Genomic DNA, 17942 nt, shown 5'->3' with positions numbered 1-17942 from the left:
TGCACTTGGCACGCCGCAGCGATTCTCTCCGTCAAGGTTCATTCCTCAATTTCTAGAACATGCCGCTCAATGTCCACTGACGTCACTTCTTCCTCAGGCCGGAGCCATCTCCTGAAGCCCTCGAGCACTTTATCGAGGTCTACCGTCTCAGACTTCACCTTCAGCCATTGCCCTTGCTTTGCCTCCAAAACCTCGCCCAACAACTTCTTACCGGACCCCGGTTTCTTTTGTGGGCTTTCATGGCTCTTATGATGAACTTTTCCACTCATGAGTTTTATGAGGATAACGAGCCCGCTGCAAACAACCTTTACGCACGACTGGCAGAGGAGGCCACTATGCAGTTAGTCTTTGAGGGGGTTCCGACAGTAGAGCTCACACAAGCCTTGTGTCTTGTAGCTCTAAAACATATCAGAAGTAGGTGTCTCTTGCCTTAACAGAATAGCCAAGACAAGCTGCTAATAAGATGCCCAAGCCCAGCAGCTTGCTCAAGCTTGGGTGGTCATCGGAGCTACTTCGCGACTGGAAGCTCTGTATGCCCTCTCGAATGATAGTAGCCCGGCTTCTGAAGGCGACTCCATCGCTAGGGCTCACTGGAGTGTTTTTGCGCTTGAAAGAATCTTCATCCCTTTCACATCGAACATTACAGCCATTCGCGTTCCTGATTATCCTCTCAGCGCACCGTTGCCCCCTCCCCCTTTATCCGCCAATGGATATGATACTAGTTCAAATGGGCAGGGTTCAGGATCCAGATTAAAGGATATTGGCATTAATTGGCATGGTCTCCGCATCATCGACATCTGGGGTAAGATACGATGTTACCTACACCGATTACGGCAGGGCATGGTCGAGAAGCCATGGTCGCCCGAATCAACCCACACGAGATTATGTGTCGAGATGGTTGAGTATGAAGCCCAGCTCAACACCCAATACTTCTTATGCAACGCGTCACTACCTGACCGAACCACAGTAGAAGTGTCCCAGAACCGCGAGTACTGGAACCCTTGGATAACGAGTCAACTTCTCTGGCACGCTTGCCACGTTATCCTCAACCATCCGTTTATCCACACATTTCTGCTGCGTTCTCCCGAGGGCATTCCTCCATCCTGTCTGTTCCTTCAGCAAAGAGCGGACCTAGCCATATACCACACAGGCTGGCTATTTCGAATCCTTGAAGAATGCTGTAACCTGACAGACGTAGTCGATCCGATTATTACCGATGCGATTGCGGCAGCTTCGACAGTACTGTGGCTATTCCAGTTCTCCAGAGATGCAAAGGTGTCTCGAAGGGCTCAAGAGAACTTGGCTAAATGCGATGCATTTTTGAATCATGTGGCCCAGACTTGGCCACACATTTCCCAAAAGGTGGGCAATGCATCCTACTTTACCGGAGCTGGGAAAGATTTCTAAAACGAAAGGGCTAACACGGATGAACAGCTGAACACATTGAGAAAGCTTCAAGCTTTGGCTGGGTCGATCCACCTACAGAGTTCAGATCAAGACACGACAATCGGTTTCCAGCCCGCATGGTTCTGGGAGCTTTTGGATCCGAAAATTTGCAACAATACGCAGAATGGCCTCCAGAAGGTTAACAAGCTCTCTACACAGAGACTAGGGCACACTGGCGACTCGAGGATATGCCTCAAGAGCCACTTTGTCATGCCGTTGGATGAAGACGAACACCTACTCCGGGGAGAGCAACCGTCAGACTCCCATATGAACATAGGAGACTCTCTATTCGTGATTCCGGAGGAGTTGGAATTGTTCGACATTGATTCATTGTCGCTTGATTTTCTTCACAATAGCTCATGGCAGCCAGGGCTATGACAGCCGAGATACTCCATCTCTGAGACCCATTGAAGGATGGAGAAGACGATTTTCAGGAAGCACAATTTGTCGCAGAGTCGGTCGTGGCTCAAAATAGGACGAATCTCATCACACGAAGCGGTCGTAAAACCGGGGACGGAGCCTTGTGGGTACGGAACCTTGTGGGTACGGAGGAAGTTGATGGAGCGACAGTCACAGAGACTGGGCTTCCAGGTTAATTCATTGGATGGCGGGACGGGGAGAAGCTCCTTTCTCACTCACAGGGACTTCTTGTTCGTGCCCTTGTTTCATTATAAATACCTATGCCAACTAGTGTCATGTATCCAACGCCCCCATCACTTCAGTTCAGCCCATCTCCTTCTCATCCATCCCGTCAATAACTACCATGACACAAACAAAAGAGATCGGAAACAACTGCGTCGTCACCGATCGAGGTGGCATCGTGGAGAACATTCATCGTGTTCATGTCGCAGTTACCGACTCCCAGGGCAACGTCCTCTTTGCCATTGGTAACCCCTCGAGAGTCACCCTCGCTCGATCCGCAGCCAAACCAGCCCAGGCTATCGCTGTCATTGAGACCGGCGCCTTTGAAAACGCGGGTTTCAGTGAGGCCGAGCTCGCTCTCATGTGTGCTTCTTATAGCTGTGAAGACAGACACATCGACCGAGCCAGGAAAATGTTGGCCAAGGCCGGTGCACACGAAGAACAATACCGCTGCGGTGGCCATGCCTCCCTATCCGACTTCGTCAACAAACGTTGGACTAGGGCGGGAATCGAGCCGTTAGGAGGCATATACAACAACTGCTCTGGCAAGCATGCTGCTATGATGGCTGGTGCTCTCGCTCTAGGCTCCAGTGTCGAGGACTACCACCTTCCAGATCACCCGATGCAGACTTTGGTGAAGCAAGTAGTAGAGGATCTTTGCCCTGATCCTACCCTTATCCAATGGGGAATTGATGGCTGCAATCTGCCTGCTCCTGCATTTCCTCTCTCCTATTTGGGGCACATCTACGCCCTCTTCGCAGAGGCGGCGGATCAGGCTGAACAGAAGGAGGAGTCTAGTTCACGAACCAAGAACCTCTCACGCGTGTTTCATGCCATGACAAACCATCCAGAATGTGTAGGAGGAGACGGGAGGTTCTGTACAGAGCTCATGGAGGTATACCAGGGACAGTTGATCGGCAAGTTAGGTGCCGATGGCTGTTACGGAGTCGGCATCCGCGAGTCTGAGCAGACCAGACGCCTAGGCGCACGTGACGCACTGGGCATCGCAGTCAAGGTCGATGACGGAAGTATCGAGATTCTCTACGCAGTGGTCATGGAGGTTTTGGAGCAGCTCGATATTGGTACGCCAGAAATAAGACAATCCCTGGAAAAATGGCATCACCTGGAGAGGAGGAACACAATGGGCGTTAAGACGGGATCTGTGTATCTAGATATTAAGCTGCAGGTGGTCTCATAGAACAACCAATGAAGGCCCTTCTCCCCGTTTCTAACTAGAGCTAATAACAATACTAGCACGAGCCCGTCTCAACGGGAGGTGAGATTATCTTGACACTGAGTTTCTCAACGAATGTATTCTTACACCCATACCAGGGTCATGAATCTGCGGGACCAGAAGCTTTTTTATAGTCGGATGACGGTCTCCCATCCAAATGTCTACCGGGTACTGCTCTCTTGTCATCAATGGCATCTCGAAAGAGACCGTCGCTTATAACAGCACAAGATACTGTTGCCAATACATGACGGCATTAAAACCCAATACCATAAGACACTGTAGACTGTACCCATGGTCAGTGAGCGGTATGGTAGGAGATAGCGCATGTTTGCCATGAGGGGCCATGACAACGAATTCGGCATGGCGAATCCCACTGCGCCCTTTCTTCATTGTCCCTACCATTGTCATGTCCTCGATCTAGTTTATTCTAGAGGTTCGTGTATCTCTGGCGAAAAAGACTCGACACAGGCAACGAGTAATGCCTCTCAGTCTCCGCAATGGTTGTTGACCCGCTGATGTGAACATGCAAATCGGCGTTTCGGGTATTGCCAAGGCTCCAAGCTCGCGAGCTGGAGCTTAGGAGGATCCACCAGAGCATCATTCTGTTAAGAGTTGGGCCAAGTAGTTTCAGTGTACAGAGCAGGGGATGGCAGAGACCAGCGTATGAGTGTCTGTCAAGACCTGCAGCAAAGTGGTGCTAATCGGCTCCCTGCTTTCCCGATAGAGGATTACAAAGGTCCCTTTTACGTGCCCTAGATCTCAGTGCGGCTATATCCATGATAGCTTATCCATTCGACTAGTATGACATCAGAAGACATGCAAAAAGCTTTGGGTGAGTTGCATCTCTTAGGACGCTAGATGTGACACATGTGCTGTTGACAGAATTTACGCTTCGCAGTCGCATCGCGACTTACAGGAAACGATCTCAGCGCCCGGCAATAAATTAAATACGAGAATCTCATTCGGTATATTCAGAAAAATAGCTTCTGAGATACAGGTTACCCTGTTGTGTTGGTAGCATGAGGTTCTTAGTCCATGTCGCGTTGGCCAGCTAAATTGTGATCCATCCCACCCGACTTCCATCTTTCAGGTCAATTGTGATGTTAAATACCTATTCATTCAATGCCAAAAGTCGTTGGTTATCGTATTATGTAATTGTGCTACCATGCCGTCATCTACTGAAAGTCATCTTCGGTCTTCTGGCTCAGTTATCCCACGAGGGCCGGGCTTCAACTATAATAAAGAACACATTTTCAACACATCATAGCATCATATCCCAATGCTAACACGGTGGGTGCTTTATACTTGAGCCCTGGATGAGGCTCAGGCGATGATTCTACCTCACATGACACCCCTTCTAGTAACCCCCGTGCTTAGCATCATCAGACGGATGGATAGAGCCAGGAATATCTCCGTACGACTCAATCTCATCCATCACGTTTGTCAAGATACTCAATCCCTTCTCCAGCTCCTCGTCGGAGATGGTCAACGCCATGTACACACGGATGGCGGCCTTGGTGGGATAGATGAATAGCCCCTTCTGCCACGCAAGTCTCGCAATACGACGAGGGGTGACAGTGCCATACCTTTGCTCGGTCGCAATGCTCATGTCGGCGCCTCGAGAGGTGACGTACTTGATCCAGGGGTAGTCCCACTTGGATGTAGTCTCCTTCCACTTGGCTTCAATCACGAAAGCCTTTTCGCAAAGCTTCTCCTCATCGTAGATCTTCAAGGCTGCGGTGGTGGCTGCAACAGCTGCAGGGGCCATGGTAAAGGTACCTCCAGTTTGGAACGACTCAACAAGTGACATGGCCTGGTTGTTGCTAAGAATGTATGAAGCCGGGAACGCTCTGCCAGTGATGGACTTGCCCAGAGTAATCATATCAGGCTTACTCTTAGGACCCAGCTAATCACTGCAGAGGAACTTTCCAGTCTTGGCGGAACCCATTCGTATCTCATCAGAGATGAAGAGAATGTTGTACTTTTTGCACAGCTGGCGGACTCCGCTGGCAAAGTCGATCTCCTCCTGAGAGGTACTAGATGAAGAGTCAGTGTTGTCATTGAATGGTGGAAAACACCATCGACACCAAGGCCGGTCGGGTGCGACCAGGCTGCCGATGAGCAGGGATAACCGAGCGATCATGATCCGGGCTAAGAAAGACAAAGATGGCACTTACGGCAGCTTTCCATGGATACACTCCATAATGACGCCACTAATTCGGCCATGGAACTCCTCAAACACAGCCTCAAAGTCTTCGACGTGGCCGTATCGGAGCACCTCGCCCGTCCGGAGGGTGTCGGTTGGTGATATTCTTACTAAACACGGCGTAGCCTAGCAAATTTAGCATTTGCCAAAAGACGTCCGACTATGATGCTAACCTTCTTGGCTACCAGGGGTCATAATGGGCCAGATGCCGGAGGTCAAGCCATGGTAATTGTCAGAGGTTCCAAGAACGAGAACCTCCTCTGGAGCAATTCCCTTGTGTATAATACCCCACTTGCGAGCAATTTTACAAGCAGTATCAGCAGCCTCAGCGCCTGAAACCATGGCTGTCACCTTGTCGTAGCCAAATCGCTCGCAAAGCTCCTTGGCCAATTTCGGCCATCCAGCGTAGTGAGTAGACATGTTGATAAGGGTAGCTAAAGCACAAGAGTTAGTTGGGCCCGAAGAAACACAAAGAATTTTGGAGGTTCACTCTTTCGCATGGTTTCGACAACAGCCTCGATCAGCTTGGGATGGCCATGTCCCATGTTGGTGGCACTAAACATGGTGACAAAGTCGATGATTTCCCTTCCATCGACATCCTATCAGTGAGACGGAAGATCCCTACGTTAGTCGTCCAATTCAAGAACTAATACAGGCTGAGGTCACATACAATGAGGGTGGAACCCTTGCCTGACACAAGGAAGCCTGGCGTGGGCGCGAAACCACCGACGGAGTACTTCTCCTCAAGCTGCAGCAGCTCTTGGGCAGCGTTAGAGAGGGGTTCGCCAGACTTAGTAGACATCTTGTTGGTATGTTACTTGAATATGAAGAAAGGGTTTGATCTGTTTCAATCTAGAGAGCCCAGATTATCATGTTTAGAGCAGCAAGGTCAGTTATATAAACATTTTCGACTTCAAACGTCCATCCTCCTGTTTCCATTTTCTTCTCGGGCAAAATTCAAAGCGATGCATCCACATGGTAATCGAAACTCGCCCACACTTGTTGCGAAAACGGCATCACAGACTTGTCTAGGACCCTTTGCAGATCTCCAAGTGCCATGAGCGCGCTCATCGAACAAGCAGAAGAATGTTCAGCCAATCCAACCGGGACCAAGTGAGGGTGTCCACAGATAAAGGCGTTTAGTAGATAAGCGCATTAAAGACAATGCGAACTGATAACCTGGCGGGCCTTAAAGCTAACGCTATTAGTCCTTTGCGAGGGTTTATCAGCGCCAAGATGTTATGACGTTGATGGCGCGCATGACTAAATTAGCGTCTCGGCTAATAAGTCTCGAAATGGGAACAAATCCCTCGACATCTGACTAGGCGACGATAGGGTAGGTAGCATTCACGACAACATCCGCCTAGTTCGACGGAGTGTTCCATGGCCATGCGCTCAATCTTGCGATGATACGTTTCGTGTAGAATGCAATCTCCAAGTCGAAGAGTTTAGAAGACTATCTTTCTGATGCTTATCAAGAGTAGCGTTGAAGGATGTAAGCACGATGCGAGACGGCATCCTGACCAAAAAACATTACCATCACCACCAGCCTCACTCAAACCTCAGACTTGACCTTCACAATTGTCTTGGTATCTTACCAAGTCCAACGAATCACTGCCTTCAGAATGGCTCCACCCAGCTTCCAGACCACATCGATAACCTCGATTTTGAGGGTCGTCTCGTCGCCTCCTTGACGGGCGTCGAGTCATCACCACGCCGGGCGGGGCCAAGAACCTCGCCCCGAGCCCTGGTGTCGCGACCATCAAGTCGTGGGAGACCTTGACTTTACTTTCCCCTTCCATGGAAGCGATTGGGATATTACTGAAGTTCCATGCACACATCTTCCAGGCGGCGAGGTCACCGGCTTCATTCTTCGCACCGAGGCGTTTGGATTACTCGTCGGTCATTTTAGCTGAGGTTGGGATTATGAGCCTCATCAACTAGATGATTTATGCGAGAAAGCATTACCAAGGTCCTCGCGTAGAGTTTATTGAGGAGGGACAGCCATGTTCGTCCACTTAAGAGTTGTGTTGGAAGCAGTTTGGTCGTTGTCACCCAGAATGGGGCCTGCATCCTTATCACAGGAATCGCCACATCATAACCTGACTTATGCTGCTTAAATACATGATTTAAGAACTCTTTATAGAGAATATCTCTACCAAAAACAAGAGCTCACTTTGGGTTGAGCTTGCTTGTCTACTTTACAGATCACTGGTCACGGAGAGACCCGCAGCTAATGGCCCTTGGTCAGCCAATAGACTTCACCAAATCAATCTCATTCATAATATGAGTTATTACTTCATGAAATATATAGCAAGGGGCTAATGACGGTTACCGAGTCTGGGCGGTAAGCTGATGTCAGCTTACCTACTACCTACGTGCGAGTTGATTATTCAGCCTAATTACGCAACAATGACAACACTCGAATACTTAAGGCTTGGACTGAGAAGCATGAAGAATAATTCCTGGAATCCTCTATCCACAACCACTATCTACTCATCCCCTTACCCCCGAAACCAACCATGGCACAAGTTCAAGGACGAAAAATCACTATCCTAGGCGCAGGCGGTAGCCTTGGGTCCCCAACGCTCAGAGCCCTGCTCGCCAAGGACGCGCACACCATCACAGTGGTCCAGCGGCCTGAGTCGTCCAGCGAATTTCCCTCTGGCGTCATTGTTAAGACTGGAAACCTTGAAGACGAAACATTCCTGGGGCATATCTTCGAAGGTCAAGATGTCGTCGTCTTGATGCCTCCTCTCTCGCATATCATTACCTTGCAGGAGCCTGCTATTCGTGCCGCTGCGAAGGCGGGTGTTCCCTACCTTTTGCCTGCAGAGTACGGCCCGGATCCTTTCGCCACAAAGCTAATCGAAGAGAATGGACTATTACAGGCTAAAAAGAAGATCCGTGACCTTATTGACGAACTCGGCGTCAGTAGCTGGATATCGGTCACGGTTGGCGTATGGCTGGATGTTAACCTTAGCAATGGCCTATGGGGCATTGATGCCAAGGGCCGCAAGGCAACTCTCTATCCTGGGGCTGGCGGTAGAGTCACGACATCCAGCATCAAACATACTGGCGAGGCTATTGCGGCGGTGCTGAGTTTACCAGAGACTGATCTGGCGAGCTATAAAAAGCGGGCTGTCTACGCTCCCTCATTCCATACCACACACCGGGAGATGTTGGATGCTGTGCAGCGCGTCTCCAAAACAACGGATGCGGACTGGGAAATCACATCACGGGATGTTGGTGATTCCCTAAAAGAGTTTAACGAAAGAATTAGCCAAGGGGATATTATGGCTTCGTATCAGAAGTTTATCCTCACGCATTTGCTGGATGGCTACGGGGGCGATATCGAGCACAAGGTTGACACGAAGTTACTTCAGAAATTGGAACAAGTTGGACTAAAAGAGGAGGATATTGAGACGGTGGTTAAGAGCATACTATAGTACCTAAGAGTCTATTATTGCTAGAGATTCTGCTATTAAAGAAAGTATCTCGCTTAAAACCCATTTTCCAAGCTGGCCACATTACTATTCCAACGCCGCAGTAATGTCTGTCTAGGCATAGGAAGATGCGAATTTTTGCAAGACTGAGGCAGACAATTCTCTTTTCTTATGACTAGGTATGTAAGTTCGCCCAAGTAACGAGGCCACTGATATGTAACCGTCGTTCTCTCCTCGCCATACATAGAGTTCAGTGGTAATGTGACAACCTCACTCTTCAAACTAGTACACCGAATCATGTCAAGCCAAGGAACAGGGGAAGAGTGAATGCACAGGACACTTGCACAGCGAGAGGGACGATGGCGTACGTGCCTGCCGAGAACTGGCCAGGGGCGATGGTCCAGCCCCAGGGTGCACCGACAGCCATGTAAATCATGCCAGCAGCGATGACGATGCAGATGAGGAAGGTATACTTGAACCGATGCATCATCTTGTTGAGACCGATGTAAATGCCCGTAGGACCCAACTCCTTTGATGTTGACGCCCATTCGATGTTGATGGAAAAGGCGTGACACAGCAAGGCCTTGGCACAGTTGATGCTGATGCCACCAAAGAATAGAAGCAGAAATGGCAGCCATTTGGCTGTCTCAAGAATGGCGACCCAGAATGACTTTTCTTTGAGTCGGTGACGGGTCATGCTGGTTGATACGGAGGCGACACCGTTAAAGACAACCAGCAGAGACACCCAGATACCCCACGATGGAGTATAGAAATGGTCGAGGTCATAAAAGAACAAGCCGACGATGACATAGTTGACGAGTGTAAGAAGCATGCCAGCAGCAATGGCATAGTCTAGGTGACGCTGTTAACTCCAACCTGTCAAACGCCAAAGTGTGGTGTACTCACAGGTAAAAATGTAGGCAATGATAGAGACCTTACTGGAGACTGGCATGTTACTCCAGAGAAATCGGAAGAATAGCCTGGTTACTGGCCCTTTGTAAATCCACTGGTAGCTGTGATAACGCGATGAGTATGATGCCAACGAGGGAGGGGACTAAAAGGGGGACTAAAAGACCAGTTGACTCACAACGGATGAAACACGAGCTCGTTACAACCGTAAGCGTACTTTTCCCAACGGTTCAGCTCATCGTAGACGGTCAAAGAGACACCCTCTTGGAAGCTCCCGTTGTGATAGGTGGCTAGACGACAGACCATGCCGGCCATCTGAATTCGCAGACTGATGTCGAAATCTTCAGAGACATGCGTGTCAGACCACCATTTCGTGATGCCGTCGGATCTATCAACGAATTCAACGCTCTGGATGGCTTTCCAACGAAGAAAGGCGTTGTGACCGACAAAAGGGGCGACATCACCGGTGCCAACGCCATATTTGATGGCTGTGTAGACAATGTTGGTGAAGTAAGTGATACCGTTCTCAAAGATGTTGTGAGCAACCTGCATGACACCAGAGCCATGCTGCAGAATGGCCACCTCAGGACTCTCGTGCATCTCGAGAGCCCCGTATAGTAGGCAGTCGACAGGGACGCGGGTATCGCAGTCAATGATCAAGATGATCTCACCCATACGGATATTACCCTCAGCCCAAGTCTTGCCTTCGTCAGCCTCGAGCATGTTCTGAAGCGCAACTTCATAGAGCCTGTCATCATCTTCTGCTGTCAGGCTCTCGTAAGTGCAGTCGCGAGTCTGACATTCCAGCTCCGTCAGCCGATGCAGTTCATCCTCGACGCGGTTAGAGAAGGCCAAGCAGTAGTTCATGTTGCTGGCCTTCTTGAACTTTCCCTTGCGCACAAAGCCGAGCTTGTTGGCTCGACCTTGTGGACTGAGTTCGCTCTCGTCCTGGTTGTCCACTGCTGGGTCAATGGGTGGCGATCGCTTGAACCACGACAAGAAGCCCCCGCTCTTGTGACTTCTCATGGTTGGCAGCCGTGCACAATATCCAATACCGTTTTCACGGTAGTACTGCTTACGGGCCGCAGCCAACTCAGGCTGGATACACTGCATACCGTCATCGTTGATGAAGACAGAAGCTGTGCCGCCTTGATTCTCGTAGTGCTGGATGGCGGCCATGACGGAGACCATGGTTGGAACGATGACACTGTTTGATGAGAGTCAGAAATTGGACTAGAGTTATATGATATGAGTAATGAACTTACCCTCGGAGACCCTCCTTGTATACAGGCATCTGCACCGTGATGTGTGGCAGCTCATAGTCTCGATAGCGCTTGGGGTTGGGCTTGACAGCTGTGACCTACTTTCAGTCCTATTCAAATGTGCCTTATTGGAAGATTGGCTTACCGGAGTGATATTTCGAGTTTCTCAGACACATGCCAGCTGGGAGAAGGAGCTGGAAAACACTGCTCACGACAACAATGAAGAAGAACTGGACATTGGTTAGGCTGTATAAGCTGCCGACTTCAAAGTAAAACGCGTACCAGTGACAGGAGGCAAAGAGGTGGAATAACAGCTACCAGGATGAAGCGCATCCAGTCACCGTCCCAAGTCCACTGCCGGAGGAGCTGAAGTACATAAGGTCAGTATACAAATAAATCAAGCAACGAATCGGACAACTCACCTTTGACACACCCACGCTCTGCGTTAGGATCACCAAGATCATGACAACGCCAATTCGGAATGAGTGTACCCTCAGAACAGGCCGTACAGGCTGTTTGCCCTCAATGTCCTCCTCCCCTTCTCCCTCACCCTCCTCGACCTTGATTGCGCGCTGATAGACTTCATCCTTCTCGTCGATGGCACCGCGGACAGGTGTGACGAGGCCTTCAACTGATTGCTCTTCGGTCTGAGCAAGCATGTTGGTCGGCATGTTTGGGCCGACAATCTGAAAAATGATACCAGGGTCAGCTACTGGTATGTCATGGGTGCTATCGACAGACGCAGTGATACTTACAAAGCCCAGCATTTGCTTCTCGACATTGTGAGCTACATTGATGATGGTTCTTGTCTCATTGGACCAGATAAGAACACACCGCTCCTCGACGATAATGCATGAGCTGGCCGAGTGCACAAGTGACGACTGCACATCAGCCAGCCTGGCGACGATCGGGATACGGGCACCGGTACTCTCAATGACCAGGCTGGCCTGTTCTGGTTTGATGCTATCAAGAACTTGGTTGGTCACTTCAGACACCATGGAGACGACGGCACTCTCATCCAAGCGAGCAACGGCTGCCACCAGGTCCGGACTCGGATCATCTGGAGCATAGGTATAAGAGCCGTCGGGCTTCTTGAGCGCGATGCATGTTGACGACCAGCCACTGGTGATGGCAGCGGCAGCCGGCTCATCGAACCAGCCAAGCAGAGTTGCGCGGCGAGCGATGTACTTGGCAACCTACGCCATGTTAGATTTCTGTGTCAGAAGAGAGACCGGTTGGTTTGTGTGTGTAGGGCGAGTAAGAGGTGTGATCGGCATTGAAACCATAACATTTGACTCAAGGGAAAGGGAACTTTGATAACACATCGTGTGAGGGGAGAGAAGTGGGTGTTCCAAGACAATGACAGACTTGTTGGCCAGCAAAAGCTGCATTAGACCACTGTACGGAGGCGTAGATAGTAGAGAATAAGGCATGGGGACGGGCTGGTAGCACTCACCATGGCTGGCTCCTTGGCCTCGGGGAACTGCATGGCAGGCGTCCCGGAATAGGAGCTGTGTGGGGACCTAGACGGAGGAGGGTATCCTTTGAAGAGCCATTCTGGAGACTTCTGAGTAGTGGGAAATGGGTAATCCCCTCCCTCGAGCTTCTTCAAAGTCTGCGTGTCGGCCGTGGGACTAGGCGGCTGAAGCACTCCCGACTCGACAAAGCGAGAGCGTGACTTTTCAGCAGCCATCGCCAAGATCCGAGAGTAAACTTGTGTAATCCCTTTTCAAGCGCACTCGAAGATCTGCCTTTGGGGGGAGGGGAGTAGTGAACTCGGGGGGAGGCAGAAAAGGGGACGAGTTGGTCAGGCCAAGAGAAGAGCAAATGTTGAACGGCATGGGTCAAGTTATGAAAACTTTTCACGGGCCTCATTCCAAAATCTTGGGCAGTAGACGTATCGAGGCTTGTTTGCCATGAAAACGCCAGAGAGCAGCCTGGCCGCGCACGCGGGGCCAGCATCGAGCTGGACTGGAGGCTGGTCTGTTCTCGGTCAACATGTAAGCCTCTAGATTACGCCAAACGGCAGCCGCGGATGTGGAAATTTGTGCAGACCCCCTCGTATCGAGGCGGGCGAGCACTTCCAGGCGAGCACGTAACCTCAACCCTGATCCGACTGCAGACCAACCGTCCGCCACCAGATACGGAGGCTGGCTGATTGCCAGCTCAGCGACCCGATCCCAGCTTACGGTGAAGAAGAGCAAGCCGCCACCAGATAAGCAGAGTTTGCAAATGAACAGGACCAGGACCCGAGAAGGCAGCATGGTTGTTACCAATGTTTGCTTGATTCTTGCAGCGATGCAATGTACTCATGCGGCGTACGATTAATCCGTGCTCGGCTAATATTAGAAAAGCGAGGCCCAAGAGGGTAGAGTCTAGACTCTTGACCAACAAGGGGCTGTATAAGGTTGCACAACATGCGTGGCCTTCAGCCTGTAACGACTCGTTCGGCAGTCTGCAGAAGATGTTCATCCAGATCGTAAACGCCTGCCGACCATGGGTTTCGCCTTGTCACAGCTAATCTCTAACGTTATCCAACTCGTTGAAGTGACCCCTGGTCTGATCCACCCACTGTTTGTCCAGGGGCGGCAGCCCTTTCAGCTGCCCTGCCCACACCCACTCATCGATCCGCCGCCGAGTCCCCATACCCAACGCAACGTGTCTATCGCTTAACGTGATTCCCGTTGGCGAGGTTGATGAGGCGCTAGGGGAAAAGATGACACTTCCGGGGTGTAACCCTACCGACCAGTAAGTAGGTACCTCGGGTGCTGCCGAGACCTCGTGCTTCAAATATTGCCCACTGCCTACCATATTGGTGGTGATGACGACAGCATACGCATGGAAGATTCTTGCGTTCCCACTCCACGCGCCCGTGGCCTTAGATATCAACAACTCCCCGTAATTTTATGAGGAGAACGAGGAGTCAGCCACCACAGCTGAACCGTGACAAACCGCCTTGGCTGCATCCACTCAGGCCCTGAAGCGACCTCTTGGCACAGCGGGGGTTTGCTCCGTCTTGGTCTTGATTTTTCTCCAGCTTCCTTTTCAGCTTCCGGAGGCAGTACTATCAGGGTTGCAGTTTCATTGCAGGAATGCCTACCCAACATGCATGATAGCCGCTCGGGATGCCCTTGGTACCGAAGGCCCGAATCTTGGCACACGGGCCGCGTCCCCGTCTCATCACGACCGTATCTCTGGTTGAGCTTACAGGTCATATTGCAATCGTGAGAACGAGGCGATACGATAGGATCCCATTGTCTAATCGACCTCCATGCCTGTCTGCATTTCAGCCGCTTTTGGAGCCGCATATCAGGAGGTTGGCTGGAGGGGCTTACGCGATCGAGATGTCCCTTAGATTGTTTGTTGTGATTGAGCGTTGGGGAACTCGAGCTCGCCTCGGAGCATGTGCGTGAGGAAGAGTCAACAAGAAGGGAAGCCCTCTCAGAGGGCACTTCGTCCTGCTTCATATCATTAGAACTCCCTTGGACAAAGTCGAACGTCTTCACCCTTTGCTCCCTGGTGTTGGAAAAGCCGAGCCTACGTGCACTGGAAGTTCCGCTCTAGCTATGGAAGGCTCGACGGCTGTCACTTCTCCTGCCGAGGGATCGTCCTCCCGGCGGGTTAACCCCTTCGGAACCCCGGGTGATGAGCCGCCCGAGAACCCATTCTCAACTCCTGTTGCCGCAACACCTATTGCAGAGTCCTTAACGTCCCGACGGTCACCACACACTCGGAATGCTTCTACATATGAAGGTAGGCGAGCCCACGTTGTCAAGCACTAGCTTGTAGCTAATGTCGTCCAGTTGCTGGCCCTCGCAGACGCTTCAAGAGCAGTCGGCTCAAGGGCGAATTCGAGAAGCCATGGCTCGAAAAGTCCAAGAAGGAAGTCAACTGGGACAGCATTATCTTTTACACATGTATCTTTATCGGACTTGGTAAGTTGGCACGATCAGCAGTATCCGCTCGGCCAGATCATTGACAATATCCCTCTTAGGCATTGGAGGATTCCTTTGTTGGAAGGAAACTCAGGGCATCCCCAATTATGAAGTAAGTGCCACCCAAATCCTCGAGGTATTCCAGGTCTGACTGAGGGCAGTATTGCTTGATCATGGATGATCACTTTGAGAACCTCGACAACTGGAATCATGAGGTCCAGATGGGCGGATTTGGGTATGTGCTCGAACTTATCCCTCGTACGTATCACTAACAATGGCGCAGTACTGGAACCTTTGACTGGACCACCACCGACAAGGCCAATTCGTATGTCGACGCCGAGGGCCTGCACATCGTACCCACCTTGACGCTTGAGAGCACCGAAATTACCTATGATCAGCTGGTCCACGGCCACACTGTCAACCTGACGACCGATGGACGCTCCGACGGCAAGTGCACATCTGATGAAAAAGCCACCGACGATGAATGGGAGACCCGTTGGCCATGCGCCGCCGTCAGCAACAGCACCAAGGGCCAGATCATCAACCCAGTGCGGTCAGCACGACTCAACACCAAGGGCAAGAAGACGATCCGCTATGGTCGTGTCGAGGTGACGGCACGTATGCCTCGTGGAGACTGGCTGTGGCCAGCAATCTGGATGATGCCCCAGGACAGCGTCTACGGTGAGTGGCCAAAGTCGGGTGAGATTGATATCGCCGAGAGCCGCGGCAATGACGCTCGCAAATATTCCATGGGTGATAACCTCGTGTCGTCGGCACTTCACTGGGGCACTGCTACTGAGAATGATCGCTGGCGGAGGAGCTACGGTGAGTGGGGAGGCAAACGAGTCCGCTACACTGACGACTTCCACACCTATGGACTCGAGTGGAGTGAGAAGTACCTCTTCACCTGGCTCGACGGTCGTCTTCGGGTAAGTTGTTGCATTGGATCTATTCCATCCAGCCCTAGCAGCTACGCTCAATGTCCAGACGACCCGCTGACCCCATCTGCAGCAAGTCATCTTCTTCGACTTCACCAAGAACAAGAACCTGTGGACCTACGGCGAATTTGCCGGAGAGTCCGTCAACGGCTCGGTCCCTGTAGATCCCTGGGGCAGCACGGGCCGTCCTAATACGCCCTTTGACCAGTCTTTCTTTCTCATCCTGAACGTGGCGGTCGGTGGCACCAATGGCTGGTTTCCGTGAGTCAAATTCCCCCTTTTCAGTGGCCACCACACCTACTGCCAAGCCCCTCCCGAGATCCTGGGCACCCTCTGGCACACCCTCCTTGTCTCCAGCCACTCTCGATCCCTGCAATACGAGCCGTTATCTCCTAGCCTCGATCTGCACAGCGCCTTGGCTAACTCTAATGTTTATTTTAGCGACGCTGTTGGCGGAAAGCCGTGGGCCGACCGCAGTGAGACCCCCATGCGGGACTTTTGGAAGGCCAACGAGACATGGCTTCCAAGTTGGGGTCCCAAGGAGGAGCGCGGCATGGTTGTAAAATCGGTCAAAATGTGGCAGCAAGGCCAATGCTAGTCCCGCTGTTTGTGCTGGGCATGCATGGCCTGCCAAGGTTCTCAGGGCTTGGAACTGCAGAACGTCGTTATCAGACACACCGGGGAGATGCCAAGAAGGAGAGATCAAATCTCGGTAGGGATATCACGGTTGGGGCTCTCGGCTCAGATGCCGTCATGTGGCGCTACGCTTGGCGAGCAGCCAGGGGATTTTAATCCCTGTATTGAAATCAGTCTGTGGCTTTAGGTCTTTTGGTAGCTTCGGTACTTGACTTTATCTGAAATCTTGCGCCAAATGCATTCTTCAGGGTAGATGAGACATTTCCCTCCCCTTTCTGCTTCTTTCTACCTACGCTGGCAAGTCATATCAGAGCTGAAGAGTAACCGATCTTGGCTCATCAAAGATCTCTAGCCACATCACAAGCCTGTCTTCAATGCTGCCTTTCTCTTATCTAATAACCGAGGCTGCGTTAACTGGTTCCCCGCCAACCATGCACAGCTGATGGTAATTCGCCGCCGCTCTCTCGGCGCCAAGATTGGCTTGACAAACAATGTTTTTGCGAAGTGGGCAGCTGGGCGCCAGCCCCTCCCTCCTCGGTCCTGTGCAGCAGAACTTTTGTTGGTTCTTTTCTCTTTTCTTCAATGTTGCATTGGCGATTGGCAATGACCCACCAACCGAAAGTGCCCATTCGCTATGCACACGCCTTGAAACACAACGAGCAGGGGTTCATGTTGTGTTGATACGCCCATGTGAAGCTGCAGCCAATTCATGCATCTTCGTCCGGATCTAGATACAAACATGGCCTCCTACTGTGAGCCCCTGAGATCCCTGTTCTGGCCAGTACAGATTGCGGCCGCGATAGTCAACACAAGAACCGTGGCTGACGCCCCTTGATGCACTTATCAGACTGAATTCTTCCTCATCCTCACACTTTTGCCAGATTGGGACCATTATGCACCAGCAGGGAGGGACCGTGAACAAGATCTGAGCGCCATCATCTAACAGGGTGCACAGCGCGTTATCCAAGGACAGTGCCGTGGCAATTACAAGGCATGCTTAGAGGACGACGAATGGTAACCCCCGTCACACGCCAGCTGCGCGGCCTGACTCGACTCTCCTGCGTTGAGGCGCCCGTACAACTGCATGATAGGAGCCGAGGCAGGACTTTGATCCCCTCCTTGATAACCGAAGTGTGTAAGAGCTTTACGAGCTGAACCGACTTGAATTAATTATTGGAAAACGGGCGGCAAGAAGGGACCAAAATGGATAGAAAGCTACCCTAGGGAAATTATATGGCACGATGCCTAGAAAGCCACCATCAGCTGGACACATCGAATCCATGGATAT

The 17942-nt window shown here is 51.3% G+C and overlaps 7 protein-coding genes across 7 annotated transcripts; 4 read left to right on the top strand and 3 right to left on the bottom strand.

Moving 5' to 3' along the window:
• Positions 1 to 239: 239 nt before the first annotated feature.
• NCS54_01378000 (Hypothetical protein) lies at positions 240 to 1407 on the top strand (the record flags this gene model as incomplete). Its single annotated transcript, XM_053158953.1, has 2 exons — positions 240 to 414; positions 473 to 1407. 2 exons carry the CDS (start codon positions 240 to 242, stop codon positions 1405 to 1407), a joined length of 1110 nt encoding a protein of 369 aa, XP_053014928.1.
• An 802-nt stretch (positions 1408 to 2209) lies between these two features.
• Positions 2210 to 3286, top strand: NCS54_01377900 (Hypothetical protein; the record flags this gene model as incomplete). The annotated part of the gene is made up of 1 exon (XM_053158952.1): positions 2210 to 3286. One exon carries the CDS (start codon positions 2210 to 2212, stop codon positions 3284 to 3286), a length of 1077 nt encoding a protein of 358 aa, XP_053014927.1.
• Positions 3287 to 4679: 1393 nt separating this feature from the next.
• On the bottom strand, positions 4680 to 5204 carry NCS54_01377800 (Ornithine aminotransferase; the record flags this gene model as incomplete). Its single annotated transcript, XM_053158951.1, has 1 exon — positions 4680 to 5204. The coding sequence occupies one exon, from the start codon at positions 5202 to 5204 to the stop codon at positions 4680 to 4682; it is 525 nt and encodes a 174-aa protein (XP_053014926.1).
• A 24-nt stretch (positions 5205 to 5228) lies between these two features.
• Positions 5229 to 6330, bottom strand: NCS54_01377700 (Ornithine aminotransferase; the record flags this gene model as incomplete). The annotated part of the gene is made up of 5 exons (XM_053158950.1): positions 5229 to 5358; positions 5500 to 5638; positions 5702 to 5962; positions 6019 to 6127; positions 6199 to 6330. The coding sequence occupies 5 exons, from the start codon at positions 6328 to 6330 to the stop codon at positions 5229 to 5231; spliced, it is 771 nt and encodes a 256-aa protein (XP_053014925.1).
• A 1720-nt stretch (positions 6331 to 8050) lies between these two features.
• Positions 8051 to 8977, top strand: NCS54_01377600 (NmrA domain-containing protein; the record flags this gene model as incomplete). Its single annotated transcript, XM_053158949.1, has 1 exon — positions 8051 to 8977. One exon carries the CDS (start codon positions 8051 to 8053, stop codon positions 8975 to 8977), a length of 927 nt encoding a protein of 308 aa, XP_053014924.1.
• Positions 8978 to 9269: 292 nt separating this feature from the next.
• Positions 9270 to 12838, bottom strand: NCS54_01377500 (Glyco-trans-2-like domain-containing protein; the record flags this gene model as incomplete). The annotated part of the gene is made up of 9 exons (XM_053158948.1): positions 9270 to 9826; positions 9881 to 9987; positions 10062 to 11090; positions 11149 to 11236; positions 11291 to 11375; positions 11428 to 11511; positions 11568 to 11831; positions 11901 to 12341; positions 12602 to 12838. The coding sequence occupies 9 exons, from the start codon at positions 12836 to 12838 to the stop codon at positions 9270 to 9272; spliced, it is 2892 nt and encodes a 963-aa protein (XP_053014923.1).
• A 1831-nt stretch (positions 12839 to 14669) lies between these two features.
• On the top strand, positions 14670 to 16616 carry NCS54_01377400 (GH16 domain-containing protein; the record flags this gene model as incomplete). The annotated part of the gene is made up of 7 exons (XM_053158947.1): positions 14670 to 14898; positions 14949 to 15080; positions 15140 to 15192; positions 15242 to 15315; positions 15364 to 16009; positions 16092 to 16279; positions 16460 to 16616. Exons 1-7 carry the CDS (start codon positions 14712 to 14714, stop codon positions 16614 to 16616), a joined length of 1437 nt encoding a protein of 478 aa, XP_053014922.1. The 5' UTR covers positions 14670 to 14711.
• Positions 16617 to 17942: the final 1326 nt, after the last annotated feature.

The sequence above is a fragment of the Fusarium falciforme genome, chromosome 12 (genome assembly GCF_026873545.1).
Source record: "Fusarium falciforme chromosome 12, complete sequence".
Classification (NCBI taxonomy): domain Eukaryota; kingdom Fungi; phylum Ascomycota; class Sordariomycetes; order Hypocreales; family Nectriaceae; genus Fusarium; species Fusarium falciforme.
The sequence above is the reverse complement of the archived record's forward strand: the minus strand, read 5'-3'. Positions and strand labels throughout refer to the sequence as shown.